This window comes from Camelus dromedarius, chromosome 3 (assembly GCF_036321535.1).
Source record: "Camelus dromedarius isolate mCamDro1 chromosome 3, mCamDro1.pat, whole genome shotgun sequence".
Taxonomy (NCBI): domain Eukaryota; kingdom Metazoa; phylum Chordata; class Mammalia; order Artiodactyla; family Camelidae; genus Camelus; species Camelus dromedarius.
Window position 1 is genome coordinate 5,284,755 of NC_087438.1, and position 25,470 is coordinate 5,310,224.

Genomic DNA, 25,470 nt, shown 5'->3' on the forward strand with positions numbered 1-25,470 from the left:
TGCTTCCCAGGGAGCCGTTCCTGGGATCCCAGTGACTGGGAAACTGGCGTAGGACTGTGGAAAGGAAGGAGGGTGGCGGAGGGCCTCTTCCCCCCTGAACCCTAGAGAGGGGCCGTGCGGACCCTCACTTCAGCCTGGAGAGGGTGCCCCCCCCACACTCCTCGTCCAACTCTAGCTGCAAGGTAGGCCCCTCCAGATGTGGGTGCCCTGGTCCTCGCCATTTTCTGTGCCCACCCGTTCCTGATAGCACTTCTCTGGTTGGGGGTGGGGTGTTCTTTCATCTATTCGATGATATTGCAGTGGCGGCTGGGTCATCTCAGTAAGTAACTTGTTGGGGGGAGGTATAGCGCAGTGGTAGGGCACGTGTTTAGCACGCATGAGGTCCTGGGCTCAACCCTCAGTACCTCGATTAAGATAAATGAATAAATAAACCTAATTACCTCCCCCTGCTTCCTCCAAAATAAAGCAAAACCAAAAAAGAGGTTAAAAAAATTAAGTAACTTGGGTGCATCTGGCCTCATCCATTATGTTATTCCTTTAGTTGTCAGAGCTGCTCCCCCCCCATTCAGTAGTTTAGTAACAACCACCACAAACACAACTGAAATGTGCTGAGCATCGTCTAGAATTGGAATCGGGCCCTTTGCCCCCAAGTCCAGACCTTTTCCAAGCACGATGCTGCCTTCCAGTCTGGCAACTTCAGGTCAAGGATTTTTGAATTTTATTCATAAGAAACAGATTTAACTGCAGCTTAAATACATTGCTAAGACAAATCTCAATTTGACATACAATTTTAGAAAAAGCTATCGCCCAAGCACACAGAGAGCTCATATCCAGTAAGAAATGCATATTGAGAAGGAGGTAACAGAATAAAAATTGTGTATCAAGTAGGAACTAAGGAACAATCATTGACCAGACGAGGAATCAGTAGTAAAAAAAAGTTTTTAAAGTCATCACCATTTTTTGGAATCATAGGACAGATCTCTCTCTCTGTATATGTATATGTATATATATATACATACACAGAGAGAGCGTTTATCCACACATGTTAGGAGTAAAATTATTTAAAACACTGGCCTGCTTTCAGGTTTTTAAGCATTTTACATATATATAATTTTTAAAAATTCAGATTTCCTGACAAGATGTACTAGAAATTGCTCTTTGCAGCCTTAACTGTCTTAAAATCAGCAATACCCCTTCCGTCTCGGGAAATACTTTTAAGTCGCTTATTGATATTCAAAATATGTAAAGATGAATGCTTCTGTATTGTAACAGGATCACAGACTATCTTTAAGCATCTGTGATACAGTCCAGGATCGACAGACCTATAAAAATGGCCGAAGACACCACCAGTCTCAGGCTGTTGACAAAGGGTCTGCATAATGTCCATATCGCTTGTCAATTTCTGCATAACAATTACCTCAACACTTGGTGGCTTTAAAGAACATTAAACATCCCACAGTTTCTGTGGGTTGGAGTTTGGAAGGAGCTTAGCCAGGTAGTTCTGGCATAGACCTTCCCATGAGGCTGCAGGCCAGATGTTGGCCGGGGCTGCTGGGGGATCTGCTTCCGACGTGGCTTCTCGCATGGTTGGCAGGTAACTTCCTGTTGGCTGGAAGCCTCACTTCCTCATCATACAGCTTTTTGTCAGGTTGCTTGAGTATCCTCCCAGTGTGGCCACTTGCTTCCTCACAGGGAGGGATCCAAGAGAGAGCCAGATGGAAACTGCAGTATCTTTTATGGCCCAGCCTTGGAGGATCATTTCTGGTCATTTCTGCCGTATCCTGTTGGTTATGCAAGTCAGCCCTGTCCACTATAGGAGAAGACAGTACAGGGTGTGAGGACCGCAAGGGGAGGACCCCTGGCGCCATCTTGGAAGCTGACGACCACACTAAGGCAAAGGATGAGTGAGGCAGCTTCAGTTGCCTTCAGAGATTGTCTGGAATATGTCTACAGCGTTGAATTAAATCTAAATTCATAAAATGCATTTCAGATCCTAAAGTAACTTACATACTTAGGAATTACAAAAGCTTAAATGGCATGGAGTACCAATTATTTTTTAAAGAACTATGAAGACATACAGCTTTTTCGTCCTGAAACAGGACAGGTATACTAAGCAGAAAAGCAGGCACGACGCATGGCTAATGCAGATGGTTCGGTCGATACCTGAGGGTTTTTTAATGAGAATTATTAGGTTTATAGACCAAGAAGATCAGTTGATAACTTTTAGTTCTGCTTTGATGATTCATTCAATGAAGCATTCATTCCCTGTTAATAAAATGTACTAGTTCTTTACTGACTGATGACAGCAGCAGTAATAGTAATACGTAGGGTGAGGGGAAAGTGGAGGAGAATCTATAGATGTAAATGTAGCCCCTCCCAGTTGCTCCCTCTGAAGCCCCCCCACTAGTGCGGGAACATTCACAAGCCAATCACGTCTTTGAAAACAAACACGTACCCCTTGCCCCAGTGCCGCCCTCCAACTCTGAAATTACCTCTTTCTCCCAAGAATTCCATGGCCCCAGGTTCTGGAAAGATTTTCCTCACACTCTCTCTGATTAGACTTCCTTATTTTCTCCCCCTCCTCGAATCACCGCTGTCCGGCTTTAACCCCCACCCCGTCACAGCGCTCATTCTTCCTTAATTCACCCTCAGCTGTCTTACGTTCTCAAATCTGAGCATTACTTCCTTCTGCATCCTTATCTCATTAATTGTTCAGGTACCCTTGCGCCTGTTCACCTTGGCCTTGCACTTAAAGCATTCTACAGAGGCCCTTGGCTTCCATGGCATTGCATCCCCTTTTTCTCTCCCTACAGTCTCCTTTGTGTTTTCTCGTCCCTAAATCTAGCCTCTCCTGTAAATGAGAGCACTTCAGGGCTCCCTCCTGACTCCTCTGTTCTCTCTAGCTCTCACCCAGGACTTTAGTGACCGTCACCAAGACGCTAAGGCACAGAACTCAACCACAGCTTTCCGTAAGCACCTGCGTAGTGGGTGGATTCCTCTTGGGTGTTGCGCTGACAACTACCCTCAGACTCAACATAACCAAAGTGGAGCTAGTTCACCTTCCCTTGCAAACTTGATTTGAGTTGTACGAACCCAGTGTGTCTTTATCCTTAATCCTTTTGTCTCCCAGACCCGCCCCGACAACATCTAATTGCTGACAAAGCCTGACTCATTCTCCTCTTTGTGTGTCTCCCACATCTGTTCAGTTCTCTCCATTTCCCCGATTACAGATCTTCCACAGGACTGACAGGGTAGGCTTCTCACTGACCTGCCTGTCTCCAGGTTGCTGCAGCCAGAGTGATCTTTCTAAAGGTGATCTGATCAGAGCCTGTGTGGGGTGTGCTTCCCACGTGCCCCCACAGTGCTCACGCCTCCCCCACCAGAACCCTTTGCACATCGCATCATAGTTTCGTGCATACAGTTGGGATCCCCCTGCTGTCAAATAAGTTCTGGGTCAGCTTAGGACATCTGCATTCAGCCTGACGGCTTGACGTTTTGACACAGGAAGCATGAGGAGAGGTCGTCAGCAAGAGGTGGAGTCCACCGCCCATTCTCACGTTCTGCTTCTCAGCATCGCCTGGTCAGGCACTCTGTCTCTGAGCGAGCAGAGCAGTGCTTCCTCTTGGACGGTGAGGCCGCATCCGTGATCTCTGCCCCTGCGGGGGACCGTGGGAGAAGTGGGGGTGGTGACATAGCACCATCTGAATGGAGAACCGTTCAGCAGCCCTGGTTCTTCTGGACCAGAGGGCTCCCCCACCCGGCTTCTGTCCGCCATCAGAGGAGCCGATCTTCCCTTCAGAGTGAAGCCGTCAGTCGTATACTCTTGCACAAAGAGCAGAGTGTGCCCCACAGCAGAGACAGAGCTGTATTCTGCATGCTACCAGGCTGATGGGACCACCCTATTTGTTTACTGTGTTGGAATATTCGTAACACAGTTTTAACCATTTTAAATTGTACGGTGCAGTGTCATTACACACATTCACATTGTTCCGCAACCATCACCACCATTCATGTCCAGAACTTTCTTCATTTCAAACTGAAGCTCTGGACCCACTAAGCAACAAGCCCCCACCCCTACCTCTGTTCACCGTGCCGGTCTCTGTCTCCAAGGTGTGACTGCTCCGAGCACTTCACAGCAGTGGAGTCATACAGTATTTGTCCCTTTGTGTCTGGTTTATTTCACTCAGTGTGACGTCTTCAGAGTCCACCCTTGTTACGGAGTGCGGCAGAATAGCACTTCTTTTAAAGACTGGGTAACAGTCCAGTGTATGTAGACACGTAGTCTCTTTATCCATCCATCCGCTGTCAGGGGACATTTGGTTCGTTCCTACCTTTTGCCCACTGTGAATAATGCTGCTGTGAACACGGGTGCACAAATGTCTGTTTGAGTCCCTGCTTTCCGTTCTTTGGGGTAGATACCCAGCAATTGCTGAATCACATGGTAATTCTATGTTTCTTTTTTTTTTGTGGAAACATGGTACTGTTTTCCAGAGTGGATGCACCATTTTGCTTTCCCACCAAGGTGCCTAATATTTCCAGTGTCTCCACATCCTCAGAAACATGTGTTTCTGTTTTTGTTTTTGTTTTTGTTTTAATAAAGCCTCTCCTCATGAGTGGGAATTGGTAGTTATTTTTGTCTCACGGACCATCTTAAACCATCTTCCAACAAATCATAAACAGCTTATCATGCTAGCAAAGCTGTCACGCACAAACTGGGGCTGTGTTTCTCTGCCCCAACCCCTCAAGGTTAGCTGAGCACGTGCAGAACTCTAGGAACCTCACACCTGCCCCGCCAGCCTGTCCCTCCCACGAAGCGGCACTGTCCTTTCCTAAGTGCCCGTCGGGCCCCTCACCGCCCGCTCTGTTCTGGCTCGTGGCTCTCTGCTGTCTTCTGCTCTGGCACTCATTTTCACTGTCAGCGGACGTCAGTTGGTGTCCTTATTTGTTTAATGCACCTCCCCCCAACTAAACTCTGAACTTTAGGAAGACGTGCTGTATCTGCCCTCCCAGCAGGGGGTAAGAAACCCAGAATTTTTTCTTCAAATCAATAAAAACAGGATTTGACTCTTATGACTTTACTTCTTTTACTTAAGGGACTCTTATGTAAAATCATGTAATGATTCAAATAGAAGATCCCTATTTGATCTCAGAATTATGACTGTGTAATGCACTGTCGGGATGAAGACCACATAAACCGGGGGGGGGGCCCCCGGGTGGGGAGGGTGGCCCCGACCCCAACCTCGACCCCGAGAGAAGAAAGGTGATCGGTAGGAGTGGACTAGAGTAGAAAAAGTGCACTGCATGACTTTGTCTTCTCCAATTTTAATTAGAAAAATTTAACATAAAAAAAATGTTTAATGGTGGGAAAGTTTAGAAAAATGTTTATGTATTCCCTACCCAGGGAAATGACATTTTTCTTACAAAAATATATAGAGAGAGTATAAAGATACTACACTTTTTTAATGGGAAAAACTACCATTACTTGCTTAACAAATATCAACTTGCAAATACTGCACCCATCTGTTCGTTCCCACAGCATCCTCTACGCGGACATTGTTGGGTTCACCCGGCTGGCCAGTGACTGCTCCCCGGGAGAACTAGTCCACATGCTGAATGAACTCTTTGGAAAATTCGATCAAATTGCAAAGGTGAGTATTAGTGATGGCCTTCTATTTTATAGAAAATCTTGGCTTACTTTCTCTGTGGTCCCTTACCAATTTTTTACCTCTTCTTAAAAGCATCCTTTAGGAACGTTGTTTGTAAATTTGTTGGATTTATCTGCCATTGAACCCTGATAAGTCTCAAACCTACCTTGGGAATGAGAAATGCTGCAGCATATTATTAGCATACATTTTCATCTATTTTTAAAACTTCCACTTATGTATAATTCAGCAGACAAATAATAAATACCTTCAACATGACGAGATTTGATTTGCATGTCTGCACTCTGCTGTTCTAAGGTTGTCTTTTTAGGCATTTTGATGTCAAGGAGTTGGAAACATGGTTTCCTCTCCAGTTAGAACCATCACATATTCATAGTGCTAAGCAACATCCTGGGAAAATCTCTAAAATAAGATACATAGCTTCTCCCTAAGCCCTTTATTTACTGTTGTGTCAGTTTTCTCCATTGACCCTTGCACCGCTTACACAGAAATGTAAGTTCAGTATCTGCCATTCATATGCTCATTTATGGGCAGTTCGCAGAGAGGGAATGATGGCAACTGACCTAAGACCACACGAGACCTTATTCTGGACATATTTATTGGAACTGTTAGGGTTCTGGTGGGAACGTTGATACTCTTTTTCTTTTTTGCTAGCCCTCTGCTTCTGTCTTAGGAAACATCTCTGGTCAGCTTAATTTTGTTTTTGAATTATTCCCAACAAAAATACAAAAATACTTTATTATGTTTTTATGCTTTTTTTTCTTTTCTTTCTTTCTTTTATTCTTTTCTTTATTTTTTTTTTTTAGCAGAGAAAGGTTTATTGCAGGACCAACCAAGCAAGAAGAATAGGCAGCTCATGCTCAAAAACCCCAAGCATCTATTACACTTATTATTAATATGCATTATTTACACGAGGAAGCGTTAGTTCTAAGTTTAATTCATCATGAGGTTTCACTCACTGTTAAACAATACAGAACATTCCAGCTGAGCCTTTTCAGGATAAATCTGGCTTGCAGGTGTTTGCAGAGTCACTCTTCCGTCAAGCTCCCCGTGAGGTGCATTATGCCCAGATGACCAGGACAGATCTCACTGGGGATTTTTAAAAGACCATTAAGAATACAGCTCTGTTTCCTTCCTTTACCAAACCGAAGGAAGAGGTTGAGTTTTGGGGATACTCATCTTTAGGGAAAAAAACAAATAATGTCTTGAAAGTTTGAGTTAATAAAAGGTCATTTTTGTTGGACTGCCTGCTCACATTAGGAAGAAGCATCCGCTTGGTCCATCCATTGTTGATCTCTGGGAGCAGCATGCTTTGGATATCAGTTCATGGCTCATAATTCAAGACCGTGGAGTTGGAAGGCATCGTAAGCAAACAGATAGCTCAGTCCACCGAATGAATACTACATAAAGCACGACTTTAGGTTAAGGGACTCAGCATCATTACTCATTCACTGTCATTTTTTAACCACTTTAATGAGGTGTAATTGACATAGAAAAAGCTGGACGTATTTAATATATATACAACTTATTGAGCTTAGGGATATACCCATGAAACCATCACTACAATCTACACCATAAGCATATCTATCACCTACAAAAGTTTCCTTTTGCCCTTTTAATTATAATTATTATCATTATCATTTTGTGATTAAAACACTTAACATATGCTCTACCTTCTTAACCAAGGTTTAGGTCTACAGTGTAGTATTATTAACTACATACACCATGCTGTACATATAGCAGATCTCTAGGACTTATGCATCGTGCATAACTGATACTTCGTACCCTTGACCAACACCTCCCCACTTTCCCTTCCCCAGACCTGGCCCCCACTACTCTACTCTCTGCTTCTGTGTTTGACCAGTTTAGATTCCTCAAAGTGGTACCATATAGTATTTGTCATTCTGTATCTGGATTATTTCACTTAGCAAGTCAAATTCCACAGCCATTAAAAAGATCACACACTTTGACCAAATGAGATTTATCCCTGGGATGCAAGTTGGGTAACATAGCAAATCGATGAATGACGTATACCATATTAACAGAATAAAAGATAAAAATCTTATGATCATCTCAATCAGTAGATGCAGAAGGAGCATTTGACAAAGTTAAATGCCCTTTTATGATAAAAACTCTCAACTAATAAGGTATAGAAGGAACTTACATCAACACAATAAAACCATTTATGTAAAGTCCACAGTGAACATTATACTTACTAGGGAAAAACTGAAAACTTTCCCTCTAAAATTGGGAACAAGACAAGGATACCTGCACTCACCACTTCTGTTCAACATAGTACTCGAAGTCCTAGACAGAGCAATTAGGCAAGAAAAAGAAATGAAAACATTCAAATAAGAAGAGAAGGAGTACCATCATCTCTATTTTCAGATGACATGACCTTATACATAGAAAACCCTAAAAAGTCCACAAAAATCTGTTAGAACAAATAATTAAATTCAGTAAAGTTGCAGAATACAAAGCCATCATACAAAAATTAATTGTGTTTCTACGAACACAGTTTCTATGAATGAAATCTCAAAAGGACATCAAGAAGACAATTCCATTTATGTTATCACCAAAAAGAATAAAATACTTAAGAATAAAAACAGAAGAATTACTTATACAGTGAAAACTATAAAACATTGATGAAAGAAATCCAAAAAGACACAAATAAGTAGAAAGACAGTTCAAGTTCATGAGTTGTAAGAATTGATATCAATAAAATGTTCACAATGCCCAAAGCCACCTACAGATTCAATGCAATCCCTAAAAAAAAAACCTGTGCCAATCCTATTTTTTACAGAAATAGAAAAAAATCCTAAAATGTATGCAGAACCCCAAGAGACTTCAAATATCCAAAGCAATTTTGAGCAAGGAGAACAAAGCTAGAGGCATCATGCTTCCTGATTTCAAAATATATTGCAAAGCTACAGCCATCAAAACAGCATGATACTGGTATTAAAAACAGACACATAGACTAATGGGACAGAATAAGGAGACCAGAAATAAACCCATGCGTATGTAGTCAACTGATCTTTGCTAAGAGTGCCAAGAATTCACTATTATTAATCTTCCTGTTTTCTAGACTCAGAATGCATACTTAGGAAAGTGTGGGAGGGAAAGCCTTGTTAGTAAGCAGTCTTTTACCTTTTATAATGTAAACGTTGTTCTCAGGAATTACTACCACATCACCTATAGTGCTGTGGACAAGCGTGAAAATCCAGAAGCTCTCTATGAGACGGAAAGAAGAACACACAACCTTCAGTAAACCTAACACATACTAAAGAACAGAAAGCTCTTATGTTCATTTTATTATTTCAGATTTGTTCAATTTATGCACAAGCCTGTGTGCATGTTGAGGGAGAAAAGCTGTGTTTAGTACATCTTTGTACTCTTTATTTTTAATGGCAGTGAAGAGTCTACAAGCTGGTTGAAAAGGTTAGAAATGGAAGTAGGATTGATGCACATGAATGAAGTTAACCTCAGGTTATAATATAAATATAATCCAGCCAAAGAAAATAATGAGTTAGCCTAACTTTATATTCAAACGATGATTTAACCTGAGATCAGAATTGAGTTTTCACTTTCTTGGCGATGTTGAATGGCGGCTTATTACATTGTAGGGATGTTTGTCAGAAGCTTCATGTCTGCAGGTAAGAATGTGCTTCAGCTTTAAAAGAAATGAAGAAAACTGCGACTGTGATGGGGAATGACATCAGATTCTAACTCCAGTTGAGTTCTGATGATCATTTCCTATCCTGCATCGAATGTTTGATTTCACTGTCAACATTTGGGGATGTTCGGATGAAAGAGACTGGTCCTATCTTCACGTGCCTCTGCAGTGTTCAGTGTACTCATCCCGGAACACTCTCTCAGCTTTCCTCTTCTGCTCACTTCCCTTGCTCTCCCTGCTGTGGTAACTGGGCAAGCGGGCGAGGGTGGCCCAGTCTGGGTGGGTAATGAAAGGAAACTCAACTAGTTCTCCTTTCTCTCGCCCTACAGACCCTATTCCCTGGGACAGTGCCGGTGACACTGGCACGTGGTGGTGTTTGGGAAATGGGGATCATTATGTAAGTGCTTAATGCACCTGGGATTCTGTGATTTCTTCTTCCAGGAGAATGAATGCATGAGAATCAAGATTTTAGGAGACTGCTACTACTGTGTGTCCGGACTCCCTATCTCTCTCCCTAACCACGCCAAGAACTGTGTGAAAATGGGACTGGACATGTGCGAAGCCATAAAGTAAGTGTGTTGCTTAGTTAGACCTTTGTTAACTGTTGAGTAAATTTTAGTTGTAGTTCTCACAACTATTTCTATTTTTCTGTCTACTGGCACTAACTACGCTATTATACATTTAAATATAAATGTGTGGAGACTCACTTACTGCATATGAGAACTCAGTCCAAAGTAAGACTTCTGTAAGTGTTTTATCTTGTTATTATTAGCCTTAGGTCACAGCAAAACTGAGTTAGAAACCTATGGGAAGGTTTCATTTCATTCGTTTGTTTCAGAGGTGATTTTTTTTTTAAATTTAAATGTCTTCTTCCATCTTTAGGAAAAAGGCTGTACTCTTAGCATCTCTCTTGATTTCTGACAAGTAATAGGGCTACACACAAATTGTAAGAGCAAGTTTTTACCATCAGACTATAATTAATATCAAAATCCAGTCCAGAATTACTGCTTCTAGTCAAACACGCTCAGCTCTGTGAATGCAGTTTCAGTCTACATCCATAATAGCTTTCTGCCTTGTATCTATGGTTTCTTTGATTTTAATTCTAGAGAAGATCTTGCTTACAAAGAATAATGTTGTCATTACAGTTGACAAGTAGAGAGGGTAAAAACGTGAGGAACAGTTCATTTTCACTGCTGGTACTATAATGCATACTTCTTTATGATACCTTCGTAGAAGCCAGGACATGCTTGGATAAAAGCTCATGTTTGTTGGTTGTGTGACTGAAAGATTTCAGCTTGGGGGTGGGGTTAATTGCCTAGTTTTGGTCAAGTGATTTTCCGCTACCCTCACATATTTTTGGTCTAAACAGGATACAAATTATGTGCTTGATCTTATAATTCCTTATCTCAGGGTTAGAATAAATGAGACTTTAAGTGAGAAAGCAACAAATCCAGTTGACACTGTGTTTAGTCCTTGGTGTAAGTTGGTCGTGTGCTGAGATGGACTGAACGGTTGGTCGGTGGGTTTCCCAGTGCTGTCCCAGGAAGAATAACGAAGCCCCCAGCCTCAGGGGGGTCCTCAGACCTAAGCGTTTGTCACAGGCCACTGTGGGACAGATCAGGGAGTGGGAGGCAAATGAATAAAGAGGAATTGAAGAAAGAATCAAGAAGGGAGGGGTGGTCAGGGTGGCCTCAGCTTCTCAAAAGAAATATTCCTGCTTCTTCCCATAAGTAAATAACTTGTCTTCTCTGAAACATAAAAAAAAGGCTTTTAAACTCTATTTCAGAATGAATTAACTGTTCACGGCACCATAGGTCTGGGTATAAGTGAATTCAATCAGTAGAACTAACAGATTTTCTCAAATTTATAACCCACCCTGGAGGCAGCCTCAGTGTTGGTTTCAACATGAGATGAAGTGGATTCCACGAATGAGTTTGCTGAAAGGCAGGATTCTCTGCATCAGTAGCACTGGGTTAAGCTACCCACCCTTTTACTGAAGCGAAATGTCTGCTTTGGAATCAGCTGTTTTCCGGTTGTGTTGCTTCTGTAAACCCAGCATGTTGAAGCGCCTTTAGGATAAGGACCCCTTACGTTCTGTCCCCTGGCACGTCATCAGGTCGTCCGTGGTATCTCTTGTTGTCGTTACGTTTTTTTTATGGTGGCGAAATATACATACCATAAATACTTCCCTTTGAACCGTTTTCACATGTACAATTTGATGGCATTAAGCACATTCAAAATGTCATACCACCATCAGCACTGTCTGCTCTTCCAGAACCTTCTCATCATCCCAAACAGAAGCTCTACTCATTAAACAGCAAGTGCCCATCCCCTTCCTCTCAGCCCCTGGTAACTTCTGTTTGACTCTCTGCCTCTGCAAATGTGCCTGTTCTGATGGTCCATGTAAGTGGAATCGTACGATATTTGTCCTTTTGTGTCGGGCTTGTTTCACTTGCTATGATGTTTTCGAGGCTCATTCATGCTGTGGTTTGTGTTCATACTTCATTCCTCCAAGTGATGGAATCATACTCCGTTGTATGTATGTACCACCTTCTTTATCCATTTATGTTAGATGCATCGGTGGTGTCTCATGTGTCCAGCATCTCAGTGATGCCAGCAGCGTTGAGCAAACTCCCAGAACTCTTTCTTATACCTGAACTGAAGCTTCAGATGTAATGGCCGTGTGTCCCAATCCTTGACCGGAGGCTTCTGCACCCGTTGTAGTATATCCCCTGTTCGGCTCATGCACAGTTGACAAGGTGATCAATAGTAGGGTGTCTTGCTGCACCTTCATTAAGAGAGAGCATCTCAGCGGATTTCAAACTTCTTTGTTCTCTCTCACATCCAGAGATGAGAGCAATTCCAGCCCCATTTATTCAGCCACAGATGAGCATGAATACAGGAAGTTTATTTTTTAAGCTGATGCAGAGAAAGCATGCACTTGGCACTTGGAATTTTTCCAGATTATCTCGGGTGTTTTGTAAGAACCAGCAACGTAGGTCCAGGAACCCTTGCCTGTGTTTGTCCCGCCATGTTGGGACCTCCACATTCACCCGCTGCCCCGTTCCCCGTTAGCTGAGTCAGCTCTGCAGAAGCACGTCTGTCTGTCCGTTGCCCTTTGGGAATATTCCCAACGCTTAGCGAGGCTTTTTTTTTTCTCCTGTCATGAAAATGTAAACTGTCCTTAATCAAGGAAGGAATATTCAGGACTCTGGTTTGTAAGTGATTAAAGCTCCCCTTAAAACTAGGAAGGCTGGCTACTATTGTTGCAAGCTCTTAGCAGTTATTCCAACGTTTTTCTGTAGATCACAGGCTGCCATCTACGTGCGTTAAGTCATTTAATCAGTCAGTTCATCTGAACCTTTGATCAACTCATTTTTCTAAAAAAAGACACGAAGCACAAGGAGATTGTTTTAAAGAGTTGAATCATTAACCAGTCTATTCTGTCCCAACGGCCAGCTGTAGAGGGCTTTGTCATCCCTTGTTATTCCCTCTTGGCTCTCCAATGATCATGTTTTGATAAAAAGAATGCCATGGGTGGGGAGAGGGTATAGCTCACGGTAGAGCACATGCATAGCATGCACTGAGGTCCTGGGTTTGATCCCCGGTACCTTTGTTAAATAAATAAATAAGCCTAATTACCCCCCCAAAAAAACAAATGCCATGTGGTTGGAACTGTTCTCTCTCAATGACATAAAATCTTAAGAACATAATAATGTTCTGCAACAGTTTTTTCAGGATCGTCATCTCCCAAAGACAGAAACACAGTAAATCCTTCAAAACTGACCTGGGTCAATTAATAAACTTGTATTAAGTGTCTGTGTTGCACCAGGTCCTGAATGAACCTGCTGATGGGTAGCCTGTGTCTGTGTCCTCTCGGGCTGACACTCTGAGAGCAGACGTGGACAGCAGCAGGGAGTGCTGACTGTACTCGGAGGGGTTGGAGCACGTAGGAGGGATGCCCACCTCAACCAGGAGGGAGAGACTGGAAAGCCTTCTTGGATGAGGTCATGCCTCAGTCACGGATGGGAGAACCAGGCAAACTGGCCTGAGGCCCCAGGCCGGTCTGGGAAGGGAGGCTCAGGGGAGTGCGGCGCAGGGAGCGCGCGGTGTGAGCAGAAGCGCAGAGGGGAGGAGCAGGCAGTGCCCAGCAGGGCAGCGCTCACCGCGGGGGTTGGGGGGCAGGTGGGGGGGCAGCCCAGGTCTCCTGTGTTGTGTTGATGCTCCTCTCGTGAGCAAGAATGAAGGGTCTGGACAATTTTCAAAGTGCCTCAACTAGAATCATTGTCTTTTTTATGGAGAAAAAAAAAAAACAGAAAAGGAAGATAGGAAGGAAGGGATGCAAAGGGAAACAACCTTCTATGCCCATATTTCAGGAGCCCACTTATTTTTACATCATAGACCCGTTCTTTTTCTCAGTAGAATGCTCAGCTGGTGGCTCTTCATCATTTAGGCATGACTTGCATGCCTGTGTCATTCTGGGAAGTTCCAGGGTCGTTTTACTGCAACCCCGTCTCCTCGTGGGGAGCAGTCAGCATCACAGCTTTCCCCCACGCTTCCTCTGGGGGTGGTTCTCTCCATGTAACTAAGGACACTTTCCTGCACTCTTCTTTTACCATAATATTTTAATTGATAAATGCATCTATCTGCCAAAAACAAATAAGTGTTGCCAAGCATTGCCATTTTCCCTTAAAGGAAGTCCTTCATTTGTCTCTTTTAATGAATTGGTGACAGGGTCCCAAAGTCGCTTTTAAATGATTTTTAAAAATTAGTTTCTTTTGAATGATACCTTATGCATGATTAAAGCTTTTAAGAGCTTTTTATTCTTCTCTTTTTTTTGTTAAAGAATGTGCACAATTGAAAAGCTTTAATCTCCTGGTTATTTTTTAACATTTTCCATTCAGGCTAAGTCATTATTAAGCTCACAAATAAGCTGTATTGTCCGTCACCAACAGAACGTATTCACTGGGGATGTAGGTCATGCTAAGCACTAGAATTGCAAGTGGCATCTAAGATTGTTTGTTGATGTACAAGGCAAGTAACAAATAAGGTTTCTCACAGTTCAAGACAGTACACACGGGTCCACTAGGAAAATTCCAAGGAGGTGTCAGCACGTGATCAGTGCTTGATATATGCTGGTTGAAAAACTAGAAGTTACGACCAAAATGCTGCGTCATGGCCACGGCCGGCCTGATGCCTTAGCAGGCGGAGCTTGGCACTCATGGTTTAGACGGGTGGTAGCCAGAGAGGAAGGCCCCTCCTCTAGGCTCAGAGCAGGAATCCTCTGCCACGAGGGGAATTCATAACAGTATTTCTGACAGTCTGAGAAATTCTGAATAAGAAAATGCCTGGAAAATTGACCAAGAATTAACGGAAGAAGAGGCTATGCCTAGAGGGTGATGTGATTTCCTTCTCTTTAGGAAAGTGAGGGACGCCACCGGAGTTGACATCAACATGCGTGTGGGCGTGCATTCCGGGAATGTCCTCTGCGGCGTGATCGGTCTGCAGAAGTGGCAGTACGACGTGTGGTCCCACGACGTCACCCTGGCCAATCACATGGAGGCCGGAGGGGTCCCTGGGTAAGGCGGGATGCTGGCTTTCTGGGTTAGGAATAATAGGCGGACAGGTTAGTAACTGCTCAGGGCTTGGAGATCTCCCTTGCCTTGGTCAGCTAGCACCAGGGCACTCTTGCCCAGTGGACTCTTACATTAACCAGAGGAACATGAACTCTCAAGCCCCAGTTCCACCACCCCCATGACCCGTGGCCAGAGAATGTGGATATCAGATCATAATTACAGACTTTCACTTACTTGCATATTTACGAATAGAGACCTCAGTTAAAGATGTTTCATAGTGCAGTGCAGAAATGGCATTTCTCTCTATTGCTGATAACCTCTGAAACCAGTTCTATTAAAATAAGCAGACTGTACCACCTGGATAGATGGAATCTTGATGCAGGTGCTATGATTTACAGAAGCATAAAAATAAGGGAAAAGAAAGAAAGCCCATTCTTTTGTACGGATCTGCACACTTCCTAAAATGACTTTGGCATGCATTTCAAAAAAATACCCTCATACCCCCAAATTTGCTATGATCAGGTTTTATTTGCTGTAACTCGCCATGTGGGTTTCTGCAAGTGCAGAGAAGCTCCCAATATTCGTAGCGAGTGACATCTGGGAGCATATTTCCAACGCAGTGGCTAAGAGACTGTAAGCCTTAATTATAGTCAATTTTACCAAGAACACGTAACCTTTCCTTCACTTGGGGAAGGAGAGATCCTTTCTGAAAACACAAATAAGTAGAAAATCTTCCTGCACGTTCCTTCTTCTCTGTCTTGATTGTGGTTTTAAAATGGAATTTCAGACGTGTTCACATTTCTTCGGTCACCCTGGAACACTTGAATGGGGCTTATAAAGTGGAGGAAGGAGATGGCGACATCAGGGACCCATATTTAAAGCAGCACCTGGTGAAAACCTACTTTGTAATCAACCCCAAGGTCAGTCTTGTTGAATCTGTAATTAGCTTATGACTTCCGTGATTACAAGGGAAAGGGACAAATTACTGGCATGGAAAAGTGTTTTTAGTCAAGAGTAATTCTTTGCTAATCTTTGCCTCTAAAATTGCTTTAAATGCATATAGGTTTTGTAGCTATGAACTCAAATATTTATTAAAGAAACAGTCGGCATGAATTGCTTGTTTATATGACAGGGGTATTTTCTGTGTCACGAGGTTGTGTGTGTTAGTCAGTGTTAATCAATGTGTATGTTGGTCCGTGATGCTTCTGAAAGTCCACGATGGGTCCTGACTGACTGTCGGGAAATTAAAGAAAGGTGAAGATTTTTCTCAGGGCTTCAGATGATAAAAATCGAAAGAGGTGAAGTAGGATGAAAAGATAAGAAAAAGGGAAAGCAGACATTTCTAAAAGATTCACAGCTAAATATCACATACACATTTGTGTGAGTACGTTCTGTGCAGACGTTTAACTTTGATACAGTGAAACCCTCCTGACCCGGAAGACCATCCCACCCGTGCAGACAGTGGCTGTCTCTTACCCTTTTCACGCCACGTGTCGCACCAGAGCAGGGGGCTTAGGGCTCTCATTTTTCACCCTTTTTCAAATTCCTGCCAACTGAGTATTATTGCTATTCACAGATTAAAAAACTGAAGCTCTGAGGGGTTATGTAACTTCCTTGAAATCACGGGCTTGGTAAATAGTGCAGATATCAGCAAGAAACACCCCTGAATTGTCAAAACCAGTGTCACAAAATCCACGAGATCAAGTGTATGGCTGTTTAGTCACAACAGCCTCCCTAAAACCTCAGTTTCATCCTTGGAGACAAACTTCCCACTCACTTGACAGCTGATCTGGAGACAGATGTGTGGCAAGCAGGAAGAATTCTGAGGTGGTGGGGCAGGGGGTGGTGCAGGGAAAGGTATGAAAAAAAATGGTGTACAAAGAACGCTGTGTTCAAGCAAAGAACACCGTGGGTATTGGAGGCCATTTAGCATCCAAAAACAGCCCCTTCTCTACAGCCATCACTTTAGGAAAAAACACAACCATCAAGAAAACATTGAAACAGATCAGCATATTCTGTTGAAGAATTAACTTTATTAAAATGGCCTTTAAAATGGCTATTATTTGTTCCTAAGTTTCAATTACAGGTAAGTCTTGCTGTCTGAAAAAAAATCACTCAGCTGAAGCAGCTTGTGACACTGAATACCAGTCACGCTGAAGGACTGAGGGCGGAAGCCATGGAGGGTGATGGCACGATGCTTAGCCAGAGGAACTTCTTGGGGGGCGGAGCAGGACGGAGGGCGGGTGTATGTACCAGGTGTAGCACTTCCTTTCTCACCCCAAGGGAGAACGACGGAGTCCCCAGCACCTCTTCAGGCCTCGGCACACCCTCGACGGAGCCAAGATGCGGGCCTCCGTGCGCATGACCCGGTACCTGGAGTCCTGGGGGGCGGCCAAGCCCTTTGCACACCTGCATCACAGAGACAGCATGACCACGGAGAACGGCAAGATCAGCACCACGGTACCCCCCCCACCCCCGTGCTGGGCCACAGCTAGTTCCCCAAAGCAAAAGGCATCTCCTGCCGTAATTGCTTTTGCCTGTATTGAGGCCAGCGTACCGTCTTCTCGGAGAGGCCCCTTACCAATAGCTCTCAGACAGACATCCACGAGCGCCAGCCTGGCGTTGCTGAGGGTTTTAACCTAGGATGATTTTGCATTAGAACTTCAAGCCCAAGACAGTGTAGTAACTGAATATAATTGAACTCTTTTGTTTTGACCCAAGTTTGTGTTTTGCTTTTGCTATCATGAGGTAGAAAGCCTGAGCATCTTGATAAAAGACCAGAGGAAGGCGTGGTGTCCTTGGGGTTTGTGCAGCCTCATTAGAACTGTCTCTGCATCACCCGTGTGTCCAGGCTGTGGCAGGGGCAGCGTGCGTCCTGCTGTAGTAGCTCCTCATTTACATCATTCTAGCTTCCAACAGGGAATAAAGTCCCAGTGCTCCTTACAACAGGGACGTTTTCCGTCAGATGGCTGAAATGCAGACGGAAAACAGAAAAACTCACGAGGGAAAAGTAAATACAGTAATCACTTAGAATAACCCCAATGGTATAGTCAGATTTTTTAAAATTCTCTGAGTAAAATTTCATGTAGAATGGCAATAACTGTATGCAGGGTGCCGTTGGGGTGAACTAGAAAATGGGATGTTAGATAATTCTTATTAGCTGATGAGAAAAAAAATGCCAGAGAAAAGCGAGTATTTCCCATCTCCCTGTGTCGCGCACCTCCCAGCACGTCGCAGTCACACGCCCAAGCCCAGTAGGCAGGGCTTAGCGTTCTTGTTTTGTCTGAGTTCTCTCAACTTCCTTTGTTCTCAACTTCATCAGCAGTCAGCAAAAGGAGGTCATTAGGGGTGAGAGGCTCTGAGGTAATCATGTCTAATTTGTTCTGATACAGTGGAAAGTTGTTAGAGGGTCTTAAGCAAGGAACGGGCATAGTATAATTAGTGCTCTGGGTGGCGGAGCAGGAGGGCTGGGGTCCAGGTGAGGATGGTCCCCTCTTGTGCTGAGATTTTAGTAGTGGAAACAGAAGCAAGTTCGGTATGTAATCTAAAAGTGGAGCAAATAAGACTTGGTGATGGAGTGGAGGTGTGTGAAAAGGAGGATCAGAGATGAATCCGTACTTTTTTTGGCTGTGCACCTGGAAGGATGATGATACTGTTAACTGAGATGACAGACCCTCGGGAAAGGTCCAGTGATTTGGAATGGAAAAATCCAGACTTTGCTAATGGGCATCTTCCAATCCGTATGCCTTTTAGTCATCTAAGTGCCGCTGGGAAGGTGGCATTCGGATGTGCAAGTCTGGAAGTCGGGGCAGAGGTCCCAGCTGGAACTGTGACTGACAGTCGGCAGGTTCTAGATGATGCTTGAAGCCACAGAGCTGGGTGAGATCGTAAGAAGAGAAAAGGTCCAACGAGTGGGGCCAGGGGCAACTGGGGCCTTCCAGCAGCTAGGCTTGTTAGAGGAAAGCATTCCAAGAGCCTGGAATCTAGGTGTCGGGGCCAATGGGTGCTTCTGTCCCTCCTGTGAAAAAAATTGGATACTTTTGTCTCAACACTGCATTTATTGTCGGCACCAATGGCTAATAACTACGTCTCTCACTGATTTGTTATAAGCCGATGATTGGTTGAGTGGTTGGTGTGCTGTTTGCTTGGTTGGTTGGTTGGTTTGTAGGTTGGTTTTCAAGAAACAGGAATCATATATAAATATGTGAACATGATTTCCGTGCTGTTTCATACGTGGACCTGTGAAAACAGACCTTGCGTTTCCAGCGTGCTGCTGCTGTCGCTGTGGTTGCTAATTTCTTATCAGGCTTCATTGTCTCAGGACTTCAGAGTGACTGTCTCCCTTACTCTGTCAGCATGGCCCCCAGGGAAAGATTTCCACCTGACTTAAGTCTGTGGCCACGTGGGGGCCAAGGTGCCTCCTTCAGGAGAGAGCTGCCAGTACTTTGAGCTTCAGGAGGTTGTGTGTAAAAGTCAGCAGACTTCTGGAGCAAGCTCAGTTTCCCTGACCAGTCACGGATACAGAGCCTCGGTGCCGCCTTAGCGGCGAAGGAGGACGCCTGGAGGAAATCCTGAGGCTTCGCTTAGCACACGAAGCCCACAGGACCGCGACTTCGCCGCGTCCCTCACTCACTTTCAGAAAGATCCCATTGGCGTTCTTTTTTTTTTTTTTAACATTTTTTATTGATTTATAATCATTTCACAATGTTGTGTCAAATTCCAGTGTAGAGCACAATTTTTCAGTTATATGTGAACGTATATATATTCATTGTCACATTGTTTTCTCTGTGAGCTACCGTAAGATACTACTCAGCCATAAAAACCGACAACATAATGCCATTTGCAGCAACATGGATGCTCATTGGCATTCCTATTAAGACATTCCAGGGTCGAACAACTGTCATTACCAAAGTTATTTCGTCTAATCCCCGATGCAGAACCTCATTGACTCTTGATTTAACATTGATAGAACTGGTGAATAATGCATTATTTCACGTTATGTAATAAAACTTGGAGTTCAGTTATTATTTTTTTAAGCCTTACCTTCCCTCGGGTAAATACATTTCCTGATCCCACCTTGGAGATCAAAGCCACAGAGAAAAGCTTCTTCAGAGCTGCTTTGTTCCAACTTTTAATTTCCACCACAAATGTATGAAAGTGAACCTGGTTTTTTTTAAGTCTATTATTGCACATTTGGCCGTGGGTTCAGTGTCTGCCTCTCACTGGTTCTTTTCAGGACTCTTATGTAGATATCTTCCTTTCATCAATGATTCTTTTATATATATATATATATATATATATAAAAGAATAAAACATATATATATGTTCAACGATTCTTGATTTCACATACTTAACCCATGGTACCATTTCTAAACAGCTCAGTTCAGTGATAAGAATTGACTACAGATTTTGTGATTATGTTTGTGTTTTAAAGCATTTTTAAAATTTTTGTCTGATGCCAAAACTACATTTCCACATGATTTAAGTTGCCTACAGTAACTTTCATGACAGTCCTTGTAACAGTCTTCTGCAGTGTTTGAAATCATATCTGCACATATCAGGATGTTATTTTTTTTGTTTAATTTCACTGTTACTTATTATTGAGAGGAAGTCAGGTTTCTCACATTCCTGATCAAAATGCAGAGCCCCTTTGTTATTGAAGTCTAGTCAGTGTACAGTGTTGTGTCAAATTCTGGTGTACAGCATAGTGAATCATTTACATATATACATGTGTATATATATATATATATATATATATGTTTCTTTTCATATTCTTTTTCATTATTGGCTGTTACAAGGTATTGAATACAGTTCCCTGTGCTATAGAGTAGGACCTTGTTGTCTGTCTATTTTGTATATAGTCGTTAGTATCTCCCAATCCTGAACTCCCGATTTATCCTTCCTCACCCCGTTTCCCCACTGGTAAGTTTGTTTTCTATGTCTGTGAGTGTGTCTCTGTTTTGTAAATAAGTTCATCTGTGTTCAGGATGTAAAGTTTAAAAGTCCAGACAACAATCCTGATTCTTCCAACATTCTAAATATAAACTGACCGTTTAATCTTGTTTCACATTTATAATTAAGTTCTTTTTCTCCACATGGGTAATTATTTGTTACCTAAATTATATTTTCTGTGGTAAAAAAAAAAGTATGTTATACATCACTACCATTGCAAGATTCTTAAAGTATGGTTTTGGCAGCTCATAACCTTTTTGTTTTTTTTAACAGGATGTACCAATGGGTCAGCATAATTTTCAAAACCGCACTTTAAGGTATGGTACATTGTTCCACTTTCTGATTTTTTAAATGCTTCATTTTTTTAACTTATTTCTCAAAGTAATTATCAATTACAGTCATTTTGAAGGCTACTTTGGAAAAAAAGAGCAGCTACTTGTGAAAAGCCCTATTAAGTTGCTTTCAGCCTCTAAAAATAGGATTATTGGTGTCGTTTTATTAGCATTGAGAGGGGGAAGGAGAATGCTGCCTAGTAAACACTTGAGAACTTTTGTTTCCTTAGACGCTGCTTCTTAATGTTAGTCTGTAGTCAGTCAAGAATTGAATTTTCTTAAAATGAGTATGTTACTTCATAGGGCATTTTTGTGTCAAATCTTCCAGGTAAAACCCAGATCAGTCCAGCATTTCTGTAGTGAAAAGAAATGTAGCTCACGCTGTTCAGAAATGTAAAAAGCCTTCCTGCCGGTGTCCGGGAGCCCTGCTGCCTGTCGTCTTCCACGAGGTCATGGGCACCAGTCCTTTCTCTCGTCTGTGTTCCTCTAGCTTTTGAGGCTCAGGGTTCTTCTTCAGCATTGGTCTGGGACTTAAGTATTTCTTATTGAAGATGTTAGGGTAATGAATGAAAGGCCCAAAACTTAAGTCAGCCTTTCTTGCCCCACAGAGACGGGAGTTTATTCCTGTAGAAAATGCGTTACATCAAAGCAAAAGATGAACATAACTAGCTGGATCGTTACCTGCTAAGTCCTCGCAGACAGCGCACGCGAGTCCACGTCCCTCTGTGCGATTTCACTTTCGCTGTAATGAGCTCTAACTTGTATTTTGTGTAAAATCTGAAATGTAGCATTGACACATAAAATTATAGGCCTATGTTATAGGGATAATTGGGTCCTTGGCCTTTTGAATTGTTATTTTTTTACGTGGCAAATGCCCTATTAGAGAGAACTTAAGCCACTTTAAGGAGTATTTTGGACCCCGTCACGTGCCTTGAGGAGGCATGACTCTTCAGGCCAGTGAGATGCGAGCTCACCTGCCAGCAACTGCCCGCAGAAGTGTCACGGACACCCTTTCTCTTTATATTCGCTGTGTCCTGTGATCTGTCTGCTCCTCGCTGCAGGTTTGCTCTAAGAATCTATTTCCTGAAGTTACTGGGGGAAGTGCCTGGTGCAGCGCGGTGTTCTGTGGCAGTGTCTTCTGAGTGAGCATAAGCTCTTATTTTTATCTACACCGGCAGATGGAAAATCTGAATCCATCCCTGCAGGGTCACTCCAATGTAGATGCTGTTGTCCTTGTCATTTTAGGAAGTGGGTACTGACGTTCTAGTTTAGAAGAACGACCAGAGTCATGCGTCTGGGGAGGCAAGGCCATGGTGTGCCCAGGCTCTGTGACTCCAAAGCCCGCGTTCCTAGCGGCTCCCCTGTCCTGCCTGCCCTACGGAGAGCCTCCTCCCTATAGACTCCTTCCTCTGTGGTGGCTGATCTGTGGTGGCCCCAGGCGTCATGGAGAAAGCTCGACTTCCGAGCCAGCCTCACCTGGGCTTCCCCGGCACATCCCGCCTTTGTAACACGGCCGAGGTCAAAAAACCTCTCTGAGCCTCCAGCCTGGCAGTGAGTTGGCATCACAGGGCAGTGGAGCATCATCTGAGATAATGCAGGACCTCTTCAGGAGAAAGAATGGAGAGGAATTGGAAAGAGGGCTTGGGGACAGCGAGTACTGGGGAAGCCAACAGTGGGGCCAGGGGCAGGAAGGTGGGAAACGCTGAGACACTGGAAGCCAGAGAAACAGGGCGCTGGTGGGTGAATTAAGAGCTCCTCGTGGGTGCGTGACCAGCCCCCAGGGTATCCTGTCATTTCTGTAGGAGAGGTCACAAACCTGTGGAGACAAGGAAACTATCTACGTGTTAAGAACTGCTATCCAGAAAACGAGTGAATGCAAAGGATGCATAATAATGTGCATTTATCAGGAACTCCGTGTGCCACAGTTACCGCACCGCACAGGCATCATCTTAGCTCATCCTAACAGATTCACAGAGATGGTGCCACTGTTAGCCCTGGGCATATGGCTGGAGGATTACCTTTTCCTGTGACCTTAAGGCGCTTACACTGTTTCTTCTTAGACTTGGTGAGACTTTTCAAAAAAGAAAGCCACCCAGTGGAAGTCGAGAATCTCAAGTGCAGGCAAGGGGCTGATAAAATTAAAATGAAGAGTCATCAGTTTACTGAAGGTGGCTCCTCAGATGAGAATGAGCCCCACTGGGGGACTGCTAAGATTCCTTGCTTTTTCTAAGAGAGGGATCAAAATTAATTTGCTTCCAAATTTAGCTTGGAATTTGGCATGCTGAAACCTCTTCATTCAGTGGGCTTGGTGTCTCTAGGTGGACCACTTAATAGTATTCTGTTTTTGAACCAAACCTGCCCTTGGCCTGTTTCAAGAAGGCAGGACCTGAAGGTAGGAATCCACAAACAATGATGTAATGTAACTGGATTACCCATCCATCTCATTAATGATAATCCATAAGATTTAATTACAGAAAAATATGACATTGCATATTTAATACTACTCTTATCTATATAGGGAGGCAGTTCTAAGGTCAGAAAAGTATTATTTTTGTTCCAGAGTGGAAGGGCTATTTGGTGAGCAGTTTAACCACCCTCAGCACGGAGAAGCCTCGTGCTGACCCCCGGCGGACCGGGGGCTTGTCCACACCTGGACTCAGACGCGGGCGGGCTCGGGCCGGTTTGGGAAGGGCCAGACTGTGCATAAACTCTTTACAGTAGTTGTTCAGCTTTTAAAAACAGGCATTATTTTGATTTTCTCCTTGACATCATTCTCCTGCTAATTGTCAAGTTACCCTTGGAGAACCCAGTGTTGTTTTGGCACAGTTTATTTACAAAGCATTTCATATGACGGCTGAAGAGTATTCGCTTCCGAGGCCAAGTGAGTGGTTTGCACCTGTCAGTAGGGTTTTCTGGGAACAGCGCTTTCAAAAACTGAGGACCGTTTAAATGCATACACTTAAGCTCTGACGTGTCTCAAATAAGGCTGCAGCCTCTGCACATTCTTGAAAACTGACCAAGGAAAACATGAAGCAGGAATGATTGTTTTGTCAACCAAATCAAGTTTTTGCAAGACAGGTTCCAAAGCCAGTGTGTTCTGTCACCTGAATAAAGTTTATGAAGGCAACGATTCAAGGGCTAATGCATTTCTTAGGACGGAAGTTTCTTTTATCTTAAACACTGAGTACACGTCTGTCGGTGTTACTTTTTAATTTTGTTCTAAGTGAGTTGTAAGGCAACGTTTTACTGCACCAAAAACTCCACCCAGTTCACTCAGTGCACAGAGTGGCTCTGTGTTAACAGAGACAAGGCTGCACGTGGACTATTGTTTCCTCTTTTAAAAAATTCAATTAACAGAATCAGAAAAAGCTTTTGGCGTCACAGAGCAATGAGCTTGCTGTTTAGTTTCGTGATGATATTCTTACCCATAATATTTCCTCCTTCATGTAGAACCAAGTCACAAAAGAAAAGATTTGAAGAGGAATTAAATGAAAGGATGATTCAAGCAATTGATGGAATTAATGCACAAAAGTGAGTACTTTTAAATCTTAAATTATCATCCATCTCTCATTTCAACCCTATTCTTTGAAAATAATGACATATTTTCCAAAAGAATTTCACCACAAACTCGGTAATACTTATCATGACAAAGCCAAGTTCGCTGAGACAGATCATTCATTTCGCCTCAGTCATCCTTAATAATAGCTTTTGTTAACAGTATTTCATCTTCTGAAAAAATTTTAATTCCTGCCTAATAGATCCTCCCCAAGTAGCTTACTGATAAACAACATGATATGTAATCATAGACGGAAAAACGTAACATATTCAGTAAGTATTTTTTAAAGCTCTGTAGAGATTCCACATGAGAAAAACATTATTGTGTGACACTAGAGTGTTAGAAGCTGAATTCATGGAGGCAGTGGGAGGAAGACTGATTCTTTGGAGGGCAAAATATCCTTCAGTCTATGAAGCTAAGAATTGCTGTTGTCATTTTAAGTGGTCCAAGAATAAGGAGGGGGAGGGTATAGCTCAGTGGTAGAGGGTGGTGCTTAGCATGCACGAGGTCCTAGGATCAAACCCCAGTACCCCCATTAAAAAATAAATAAATAAACCTAATCATCTCCCCCACAAAAATACAAATAAAACATTTTAAAAAAAATTTACTGGTCCAAGAATGCAGGAGAAAAGATTTAAAGAGGGTGGTGGCTTTCATGGCCCGGACAGAATGATTACATGCACCAGCCTTCAGATTCTCCTTAGACGCGCACGTCCTG

General features: G+C 43.1%; 1 protein-coding gene across 2 annotated transcripts in view; it reads left to right on the forward strand.

Moving 5' to 3' along the window:
• The window catches only part of ADCY2 (adenylate cyclase 2), a 378,996-nt gene that overhangs the window by 250,381 nt on the left and 103,145 nt on the right, over positions 1 to 25,470 (forward strand). For both annotated transcript variants that reach the window (XM_064479397.1, XM_064479401.1), the window contains exons 6-12: positions 5,537 to 5,648; positions 9,778 to 9,905; positions 14,757 to 14,915; positions 15,700 to 15,832; positions 17,196 to 17,372; positions 21,138 to 21,181; positions 24,647 to 24,727. In XM_064479397.1, the coding sequence (XP_064335467.1) occupies positions 5,537 to 5,648; positions 9,778 to 9,905; positions 14,757 to 14,915; positions 15,700 to 15,832; positions 17,196 to 17,372; positions 21,138 to 21,181; positions 24,647 to 24,727 (834 nt within the window). The remainder of the gene's footprint in view (positions 1 to 5,536; positions 5,649 to 9,777; positions 9,906 to 14,756; positions 14,916 to 15,699; positions 15,833 to 17,195; positions 17,373 to 21,137; positions 21,182 to 24,646; positions 24,728 to 25,470) is intronic.